Below are 11732 nucleotides of genomic sequence, written 5' to 3'. Positions count from 1 at the left end.
CAACATGGGCACAGGAGAGCTTTCAATCAATAAATGGGGAAAAAAAAGTAACTGGCGTTACTTATTTGAAAAAGTAACTCAGATATTTTCTTGTAAATTAAAAAGTAATGCGTTAATTTACTAGTTACTTGGCAAAAAGTAATCTGATTACGTAACTCGCGTTACTTGTAATGCGTTACCCCCAACACTGGACATAACACACACACGACGTAAAACAACGGATCAGCACAGGACTGCAGACAGCAGGAGAATAAATAGGGAGACTAATGAGGAGGGTAACGAGGGAGACACAGGTGGAGCGGGCATAGAGGAGAAACGATAATGTACAGTATGTGGAAAATAATGTGTTTTTTGAACTTTAAACTGCATAAACACATTTCATTACACCAAATACACAAAATAATGTTCTTTTTAGCAGCATCATATGACCCCTTTAAAGAACTGACTCGTTAGACTTATTGATTAGGAAATTAGTCTACACTGGTTGCATTGTCTGTTTGATTCACTAAAAAGAACCAACTTATTCATACAAGTATCAGATTACAGATGTTGGACTGTATGCGTTTGATTCACAAAAAAATACAGACTTAAAGAGTCATTTGAGTGCACTGGTTGTGTTGTGTGTGTTCAATTCACTAAAAAGAACTAACTAGATAGTCATTCAGAAAGTCAGACTATACTGGTAACGCTGTATGTGTTTGATTCACTACAATGAATCGACTCATGAGAGTCATTCATTTGGGAATCAGATTACATGTGTTGCACTGTATGCGTTTGATTCACAAAAAAGCACCAACTTGAGAGTCATTCGTTCGGGAAATTGGACTATACTTGTCACACTGTATGTGTCTGATTCACTACAATGAATTGACTCATGAGAGTCATTCATTTGGAAATCAGATTACATGTGTTTGATCACTGTATGTTTGAGAGTTTGTTTTGTGATGTATATTCAGCAGCAGTGATGTGGTGGCATTCAATAAGTATTGCAGGTAATTATCATGTATACAGGAGAACAGTTAATGGAACTTTTTTTAAATGGAGTCGGTTCTGAATAAAAATGGCCTTTACCTCCATTCCCATCTTGTCCATTGTCCTCCAGAGGCTGTTGTAGTCCAGGTAGGCAAGAGGGTTCCACATTGGAGGAAAAGGCCCTTTGAATGGATATGATTTGCCCTTGGAAACAAGAAACAGTGTTCGTAAGAAACCTACTACCTTAGCACCAAATAATGAAAATTGTGATTATTATTTTGTCATTGTTGACGTAATGTCTTTATCATAGCCATCATGACCTCATTATCATTAGAAGTGTAACCAGTCTGGAATGGAAAATGGTTTTTGCTGCCTAAAATATACGTAACTGCATTTCGCCTGGCTTGGAAACAAATCAGTTAATGGAGGGCCTCTGTTCACAGCCTTTACAGTTCACGTTAATACAACCAGAAGATCAGAAACCACTCGACCTTATCAAATCTCAGTAAAATTTTATGAATTTCACATAAAAATGTGACAATCTTCTTCATTGGGAGCAGGAAAAAGATATATATGCTCATTAGGGGGTTGGAGTGGAATATACAGTAATGATAAAGCATCTATAAATAGACATTAATGATAATGCTAATTCAGTAAAATTCATAATCACAGATAATGAGAATATTAGCCTTTGGCAAACTGCAGCTATATGACACAAGCCGTTCACACATCGCTTGCTTCCCACAGTAGTGGAAACGCTTAGTCAGTATGATCATTCTCTGCGGCTGGCCAATAGGGTAACTATATGCAGACATTACTTCATACCTGGATTGCTCTGTTGCTGTGGGGCTCTTAAATAAGCACCACTGGGCTGATTGATTAATGTTTAAATACACATCAAAGACGAAGCGCTGCGTTTCAATATGTTGTTCTTCAACATAAAGCCTCTAATGATTGCTAAACCCATAATGATAATAAAAATGAAATATCTGATAAAGAACATGGACAGTTGAAAATGTGCTAAAGGTTATTACTTTAGCACTGAATCAGGCAACCTAGTCAAAACTGCTGACAAAATCAAAGACCTGTCACCTAGAAGGATTCTCACGCACCCCTGGGTTTGATGTCCAGTATTCACTTCCAAGCAATTTGTCATGTCATAGTGATTTGTGCATTTTCAACACACCGTTTCGGAAAACCCTGTCATTTTATTGCTTGCAGAAACATTTGAGGGGAACCAAAGTGGTTTTTGAGTAGGACTAGAATGCACTTAGTAGGACAGATAAATGATTGAAGACTTCAAATGGCAGACCACCGCAAAACAACGGAGGGACGCCATGCTCCTTTTTGAGTGGGCACTATGGCAGTTCTGGCTCTCCTGGTGCCCTAAACAAGATGAAACATGACCAAAATCAAAGAAAGAAATCACAACTTAGCAGTTCGGCATTACAAGGTTCAAATCAAGCCTATTATATTAATAATAACAAAAGGAAACTGAACTTGACATATTTTTAAACTATAATAATCATGCTTTATTATACATTTACATTTATCCATTAGCCTACGCTTTTATGCAACGTGCCTTCCATTGCATTCAAGGTTTAAATTCATACATTCCCTGGCAATCAAACCCATGAACCCATGACCTTTCCATTAGCACCATGCTCTTGAGCTACAGGAATTATAAAACATATATTTTTCAAATTTAAATTACACTTTTGATGGGAAACATGCATGAGATTTCTCCAGAAATGTCAGTTGAACCCGTATATCTTACAAAAATGGTCTCCTTGGCCTAAGTTGGGTTTTCAAAGAAGCAGATGTATAATTTTTTAATGTGACTTGGCCATCTGCATCTGCAAGCCAACTAACACTAGGAAAACTTGTTCAGCTAAATAAGGGACCATGACATTTCCATATAATTTGCGAGCCTGCCAGACCAATGCTGGAGAGGACACTGGATTGCTCAGCATCCAGCAACAGGTCTGTTCCCATGGCGACAGAATTGAGGTGGAGAGATGGAGTGCATCTCTTATGATATCTTTTCAGCCACAGCAGAACCTAAGCCTCTCTATCACTAACCTCATACTGCTCTATATCCACACTGCTGCCCACCTCCTTGGTTACAAGCAATGAAATGAGACCACATCCTGTCCAACGCAAATGTATCATCCTCCAAAGTAACATTCTGTTTGCCTGTGTTACAATATAGACTTTTTACAGAATGAACATATATTCTTTTGAAGAAATAAGCAGTCATTATAAGCAGTTGTGCACAATGTTTAGCATTTTTTGCACCGATATTGTCCGATACAGATAAGCTTGCAACTGTTTTTATGTTATGGCGATAACCAATAAATGGCTGATATTAAAATCCTACACTATTTTGTCTAAATAAATAAAAAGTACCTTTATATAAGGTATATAAGGCAAAATTTAATCTAAATCTACCGATAAAATATCTAATATCAATATTCAATACAGTTCCGATACATTGTTCATTCCTAGAAAACAGTAACTATTTTTGCAAGTTTGTTTAGTGCTGCTAGTTGTTTAGAAATTAAATTTTTAAATTTGAAAATACCAACCTTTAGGTATTAACAGTAAAACTATACACATATTACATGTCATTACAATTAATTGCAATAGTACCAACAACAATGTAATTCCAAGTAGTTCCACAACAATAAGTATATGTGGTTTATTAGTATTGCTCAGAAACCACTAATGTAAATGCACAGTAATGCAAACACTGTACAATAGGCTGTATTAATTTTTAACAACACTGCCTTTGCACAACTGTTCAATCATAATCATATTGATATGCTAAGACTGCCAAAAAGAGCAGAGCAGTTCCTCACAGACCGAGGCAGAGGAAACTGGGTCTGGCCTTTAGGATTACAGCTATAGAAAAGCTGATTACACGGGCGCCTTGGCTGCACGCTCACCTTAATTATAAAATGGTCTGCTCATTGTAAGGCCCTTATTGGCTAATACTGGCTCAAGGCCAATACGTGATTGCTGAGTAACAGGTGATACTATAAAAGCGGTTGTAAAACTTTCAACAAAGCGTGCAGGAGCAGATTGGACTGACTACGTGAGGGGCTGATAAAACTACCCTATGAGCCTCTTTCATAAAACTATGCAGAAAAATGGACACCGTTCAGCAAAACACTGATAATATCCAGGATAAACTCAAAAGGTGAATTACACCACTGTTGTTAAGGTCAACAGACTAGATCAATAAAGATTCATTCATTCATTCCTCAATGACAAAGCATAATTGTGTTAGTGACCTATAACAATTCAAGTGCAGTCACATTAGCAAAATTTTACAAACAAAAAATGTTTGCCAATTGTCAATAGTGTAGCGATGTATAAAGCACAACTCCCACAAAAATCTATTTCAAACCAAGCAGCTTTCTGTTGCTCACCACCTTTGCGAAATCTTTCGCACTGACACTAAATTACAGATTGCATGGCTTCCTATTTAAAATGACTGGATTTCTCCCCTCAAAATTCGCAGAACAGTGGTAAATGTGACCGCAATTTTGGTTGGAAATTGTACACTGGCTTTATTAATTAGTGGGTTGTCACCAGACATTTGCATGGCTCAACATTAAAAACCTGACTTTGGTGCCTCTGTGGACTGAAGCGATTTGGTTATGAAGGAAACGCCCCTGATCCCAAAGACAGAGCCAGACATCATGGTGTGAGAAAACGTGTGAGAGAGAGAGAAAGAGAGTGTGTCCCCTCAATCCCGATAGCGATTGTCTTTTGAGGAGGAGTGCGGCCATGGTAACCCACAGGGATGCTCCTATCAGGAGATAATGGCACGAGGAGAGAGGGGACGTCTCCTTCAGAACATACATTAACACAAACACACACATCATTAATCATTAGGACAGACATATTCGCATTCATTCAATTTAAATCACAACACGTACCAAAAAGCAGCCTACAGCAAGACAGACCATAACAGTATTGGTTGAAATGAAGAAGCCAAATGAAAATGTGATGTAGCACAGCACTCTCCTTTATTTTCAAGTAGTATCAATGAGCCTCTGAACAGCATCTCTCTTACAGATGTCTGAATCCATGCTGATGCGTTCTTCCACAAATAAAGCCTTGAAATCAATGAGATGTGTTCATAGCCTCTTCCTAGTGTCTACCTCATTCTGCATTACTGCCTTTGTGTTTATTCTGACAAAACCTGTTAAGGACGAGCTGGTTTGATATTGACTTTGACAATGATTGTGCTGTCAAACTGCACAAACCAAGGAACGGGAACCAAGGATTGTTTTTTAAAGGGTTTGCATTTTTATAGAAATGACAGGAATATGAGGCACTGCACTGTAACTCAAAAGATCAAAAATATGCTAGCAAACAAAAATATATAGCCTATATATACAGTACAATAACATTAGAGGGTTAATTAAATAAAAAATTACTCATCCTTATGTTCTTCTGTGGAATACAAAAAGTGAATTTCTGAAACATACACTACAGTTCAAATTTGGGGTCTGTAAGATTTTTAAAAAGATATTAATACTTTTATTCAAGAAGGATGCATTAAACTGATCAAAACTGACAGTAAAGGCACTTATAATCTGAAGTGTTCTGTATATGACTTCTGAAGACATATAATAGTTCTGTGTCAAAGTTATTAGCTAGAAATATTGAGAAAAGCACCTATGTCTGATTCATGATTGAATAGTTAAACCATTAGGTTCAGTACACAAAGTCTATATGACTTATTCACTGATCTCAAATTCAACTCACTGACTCAGTGAGGTCACCACATTTAACAGACCACTGAAACAACAAGCTATCATGTGACTTTCATTACGGAACAGTCATTGACCACTTTTATTATATGTTTTTGCTGCTTTTTAAAGCTAGAAAGCACTATTCATTGTAACTGCATAGAAAAGCACAACCAGCACATTCTGCAAAATTTCTCCTTTTGTGTTCAATGGACAAAATCAAGTCATATAGGTTTGGAACAACTATTTTCATTTTTTGGGTGAACTTTCCCATTAACAAGATTCTACTACTTTCACATTCCTGATTTTTAATATTGAGAGGATTTAGGATATTGAGACCGAAAGCAAAGTTAAAGTTTCAGATATTTAGCATTAAGCAAAAATTTACACGAATAATGTCTAGATTTGATGGTATGGTGTTACACAGTTAACTATTCAGCTGGGCAAAATGAAAGATTATGGGAAACATGCCAAAGGGTCTTTTCCACGGCAACTGAAATCCAGTTCCATCCTGACATAATCTATAATGAACACTCCAATGAATCTCCACCATGACCTTTCCCTTCATGCACACCGCCTTCTTGAGTATGTGTGAGCTTGTCATTTTCCTGGTCTCCATATCAAGAACCCCTTTGATTTACCATGATAACTTTAAAACAACCTGTATTTTTCTTATGAAATATGACCACAGAAAGCAGTAAAGCCCACATGATAAAGAGCAGTACTAAGAATCCAGTGATTTATCCCTGTAATAGCAGGGTCAGAGCCGCGAAGACACTGAATCTACTGCCAAATCTAATAAGGTCATGCAGCGTGCATGTGCTAAGGGCAGTGATGCGTCTACTCAAATTGGATATGGGGCAGGAGGAGGGGAGGCTGGTTTCTTGAGTTCCGTCCTTCTTACCCACTCCAAGCATCTGAGACCATATTACAGACTTCCTTCAGGCAGCGATTAGCATCTCCAGGCTTGAGCGCAGCACACTAATGTGAAGGAAGGGCCCTGTATTCAGCCCTGTTCAGCTGAGCGAACCGGGGCAAGCTCTGACTTCCTGTGCATTAAGACATGAGTGTGCTCAAACAAAAGGCCGTATTATTAGCCGAAGCTCTGGCCTGAGGCTGTGAAGAGAGATGGATTTTGAGGCAGAAGAAAAATCTTGTTTGAATTTCGCAGATGTTTTGCTTTTGATTCGGTAATAAGTCTAGGCTGCTACATGTGTAGGCCTTCACTGAGGTTTACCTTCACATAGTGAACCAGAGACTCCTCCTCGTTGACTTTGTATGTTTTCACGCCGTACTGTTTGGCTATTCTCAGGATGCGGTTTTGAGTGGGCCCAATGTACGCTCCTCCTAGATCCACCCATTTGGTTTCCTTATTCTGAAAGCACACAGATTCACAATGAAATAGTCACTAACATTTCTACAAGCCACGCTGAAACCAAAAAAAAAGGAAAAATAAAAAGGAAGTGTTAGAATATGCATGCAAAGACAGCAGATTCCCTTCCATGTGTATAGGCAGCCTCCCACTAGGCAACTTGAAACTCGGTTTTGACTTTCACCCTTCTTTCGACATACTCGCCGTGGTGGCGAACAGCTGACTTGAGCCAAATGACTCAAGGTTAAATCAGGTTAAAAGCAGTGTTTTTAACTTTAGGGGCATTTTTTTCTAACTTTATTAGATGTATGCATCACCTTTTGTCACAAATTCTTACATTTAATCAATAAATTCAAAGGGCTGTTACCAACCAAATATACCAGATAAACCACTATCAACTATATCCATTTTTGCAGTGCAGAAGTGGCACAGAAACAGCATCTGAAGTGGCATTTACATGTATTTACATAGACTGTTGAATGCAGAGGTGGCATAAATTCATTTACACTGCAATTACAATCACATAAACAATGTTTCAAAGTACAATTCTGAATACTGAAATGTGAAGCAATGATTCTTCGAATAGGCAACATCATAATGAATGTGTGGACTCAAGGAGTGCTCAAGGAGTTTATGTTTTGTGAGTGACATACTCAATGTTAAGTTGCACGTTGTTAAAACAACTATGATATTATCATAACGCACACCCCTAGTTGTGATATTATAGTCCATGACTCATGTTCCTATCACACATGTAAAAGCAGACCATGTGTCATGCAATGAAGTAATTTCATTTGCTTCAGATGTCTTCAGATATCTTACCTGAACAGTGTAGGTTCTTCCACCAACACGGTTTCTGGCTTCCAGGAGCACAGGATTCAGGCCGCTCTCCACCAACAGCTTGGCGGCACTCAGACCTGTGAATTGGGAATGTAAAAATGCAGACTGTAAGATTTAGTAGACATAGTATATGTAAAAATATCTGATAGATTGGTCTTTGAGAAAACTCATGTTTATTCAGGAGATGACAGTAAATGATGAAGAGAGAGAGGGAAAAGAATTTGAACTTGTGTCAAAAGCAGCACAGCTCGGTACTTTGGCTAACTGCTAAGACAGAGATTTAGAGTACATTTGAGATGCCAGTAGTCTGTGGTCTGAAATACTTTTTTTCTTTCAAACTGTTCCTGTCCTGATAATATTAAAGGTTGTTCCCGTCTTGACAACTTACTTCCTGTCTGACTGTGTAGAGTAGTTACCAATGACAGTGTTGTTGTTGGCTTTCTATTGTGTGTGATATCATGACTGACCTGCTAAAAATAACAATTACATATTTAAACCTCTTTTGTGTAAACAATTTGTGGCATATAAATAGTTTGTCTTCCATTCGTCTCAACTTATACACCCCATAAACACAATCAAGCCTAGAAAAAAAACCAGTGAACCACCCCTTTAAAGACACTGAGGTCTGGCTTGGTAAAATTAGTCAAACGGTCCTGAGAATGGTATATTCAAATTAGGAACTGAAAATATAATAAAATTTGCCAAAACATGTAATGAACATGCAAGGAGTAGAAGATGTGTAGCACTTTGTGAATAGTGGGCGTCTCTAACCATTAGGCCACGACTTCCCCGTATCCAATTCTGTGGAAATCTGCAGGGTTAACCAACCATTTTTTTTTTTTTGAATACAGACCTTGTTTGGCCTGTAGTTCTCACTTGCCTTGAAAACTTTTCCCAGGAACTGCCACAAAACAGTTAAGAAAACAAAAAACTAGGGGTGACCTCGAATAGTTGAAGATTCGATGCTTCGATAAGAGGAGCCTGATTCGACTACCAATCTCACAGTTGAATATTCGCTGAGGTGTTATGATCATGCCATTTTGGCCATATGAGGGTGCCCAATGTCTGATTTCAACTACCGGATTTTTTCGATCAGGTAGAGTATTAGTGATTTCAAAATATTTAAGTCGGTTTATATATATCGAGGCTGCAATATAACAAAGAGTGAAAAATTTAAGGGGGTCTGAATACTTTCCGTACCCACTGTACATTATAATGAAAACACTATTATAATTAATTTAGTTTAGTTGCCGTGTTTCTGGACGTTGTTGCGTGAAGAACGCGTCCACAAAAGGAGTTCATTCAGAGCCGCGCAGACAAGTTCATGTGCATTCGGGGCATTTTGTGCAGATAGCCTATAAGTCGTAATATTAACGCTATGTTGTATAAATAATGAAGCATATTCTATATGAGATAAATGAAGAGTTAAATCCCATTGATTAAAAAACTTCTATCAAATGCTTTACTCTACTGGTCATCTTCAGCGCACGCAGCTCAAATGCAGAACATTAATAACTGTCATATACATAACGTTATAATGAGAGCACTGTTGTAAAAAAAAATATTGTGAATTCTTGGGGTTTCGCTGACGTTTAATGTTAACTATCTTTTAATCAAACATAAAACATTATTTTTGTATCTGCGAGGTGTCCGTTACACATTTTCCCTGTGTTAACGTCAGTAATTATGACTGTCCAATGTCTGACTTGACTCTTGGTAATGTATTTTGCCCCCCGCCCCCAAACATATGATTCGACTATCAGTCGACTATCGGCAAGATTCGAAAATTCCGATTCAACTTTGTAAATCCTTAGTCGGGGACACCCCTAGAAAAAACACTTACATTTAAAAAAAATAAATAAATAAAAATAATTATAAAAAATGTGTGTATGTACACCTTCAAAAGTTTAGGGTTGGTAAACATTTTTAATGTTTTTGAAAGAAGTCTCTTATGCTCACCAAGGCTGGATTTATTTAATCAAAAATACAGCTAAAACAGTAATATTGTGAAATATTTTTTACAACTTAAAACAACTATTTTCTATTTGGATGTATTTTAAAATGTCATTTATTCCTGTGATGGGAAAGCTACATTTTCATCAGCTATTACTTCAGTCTCATATGATGCTTTCTAAGCTATAGTATCACAAGTAATTCTTGAAATTCAACAACACCTTATCTGACAGCCTGCTAGATAAATACTTAATTAGTCCAATATCACAACAACAAGGTTTAGTCTATCATAGAAAGCCAAATGTTAAAGTTTCAAGACATAAAAACCCATGTACATGATCAACAAATGTAATACATTGTGACAACACAGCACTGGGCCAATAATACAATGACATCTCCATCAATCAGCCTGAAAGTCTCTCTAGAGAAGCGTCTATTGTTGAAGCCTTGCGTCATGCTTAAAAAAAATTAAAATAAAATCTTCACACTCACAGTATCTAAGATGTCCCATGGGCATCACTATCAGTATAAAACCACTTATATCTTTCAATAAATCTTTGCATCTTCTTCCCTGTAATCAGTGAGATGAGATTCCTGTTTAAACCCCTGAGGCTGCGCAGTGATTATGGTGTCAGAGCAATAAATCAACAGTTTTCTCCAATGCATTGCTCAAAACTAAAAGTGAGAACTAGGTTCCCTGCAAGGAAAAATCGCAAGTCAAACACCAATTCACAGGAGTTTCCTGTCTCTGAACACACACACATAAGCACTTCCTCTCCTTACGGAGGAAGTAACACTGCTCCTGTGAATTTCATATGGTGTAATGACTTTTCACCATGCTGGAAATATAAACCATATATATATATTCACATCTAATAAAAAAATTAAGTTGGTCTTTTGCCCTTATGGCAATTAATGCGATTAATATTTGATCGGAAAAAACACATTTAGATCAAAGTTGGATAGTACTGTCACTGCTGAAAATGGCCTGTCAAACAAAAATAAATGAAAAGATAAACCTGTTTTCTAAAATTCTGTTACAGCCACAGTGATGTGACAATGCAGCAGAGAACATCTGAGGTCAAAGCATGACCTTTGAAGCTTATATAATACTATAAACTGCCTTTGATAAGCGGAGAAAGTGGCAGACTCCCAGACAAACGGCTTACCCAAACACACGGGCCAAACATCTGAAATGCTCTCCATCATTTGGGTTCTGTGGCCAACAGTGACCTACATCACACACACACTTCATGCTCTCAGCAACAGCACAGATACAAAAGAAACTGCAGAGGCTTACAAACCATGGCCACAGCTGTGAAGTCTGATATCTGACAGGTTTGAAATGATTGTTTTACTAAATGTTTTGGCTGAGCTAGGAAGAAATCCAATATAATCCTCTAAGGCTTTGTTCACACTGTGCACAAAGGCAATTTGGTTTTCAAATCCAATATTTAGGACTGACTGTCCATTTAGCAAGTGATGAAATCTGATCTGTTTGTTCGGACAACACAGCCAATATTACATGTTAGGGATGTAACGATTACCGGTCTTACGATAAATCATGATAAAATGCCCGGACGGTTAGTATTATCGTTTAAAATTTAATTATCATCAAAACCGTGTTTGATTATTGCGATTTTGAAAACTCGCGGTAAATCCTGTCCAGACAGCATCAGTCTGACGCAGAAGCACCAGCATCCAATGTTGTTGTTTTTTGCATGAGACGATATGGCGGAAGGCAGTGACAGCGCTCGGGAGATTTTTCAGCTATCTAAGAGGACCAAATTGGAGGTCTGGTCGTATTTTGGCTTTTACAAGAGTCCTGA

General features: G+C 37.6%; 1 protein-coding gene across 2 annotated transcripts in view; it reads right to left on the bottom strand.

Moving 5' to 3' along the window:
• The window catches only part of mao (monoamine oxidase), a 41355-nt gene that overhangs the window by 10649 nt on the left and 18974 nt on the right, over positions 1-11732 (bottom strand). For both annotated transcript variants that reach the window (XM_016562841.1, XM_016562840.1), the window contains exons 2-4: positions 7933-8027; positions 6976-7113; positions 1072-1176 (exon numbers count right to left, since the gene is read on the bottom strand). In XM_016562841.1, the coding sequence (XP_016418327.1) occupies positions 1072-1176; positions 6976-7113; positions 7933-8027 (338 nt within the window). The remainder of the gene's footprint in view (positions 1-1071; positions 1177-6975; positions 7114-7932; positions 8028-11732) is intronic.

This window comes from Sinocyclocheilus rhinocerous, unplaced genomic scaffold, assembly GCF_001515625.1.
Source record: "Sinocyclocheilus rhinocerous isolate Xijiao unplaced genomic scaffold, SAMN03320098_v1.1 scaffold289, whole genome shotgun sequence".
Taxonomy (NCBI): domain Eukaryota; kingdom Metazoa; phylum Chordata; class Actinopteri; order Cypriniformes; family Cyprinidae; genus Sinocyclocheilus; species Sinocyclocheilus rhinocerous.
The sequence above is the reverse complement of the archived record's forward strand: the minus strand, read 5'-3'. Positions and strand labels throughout refer to the sequence as shown.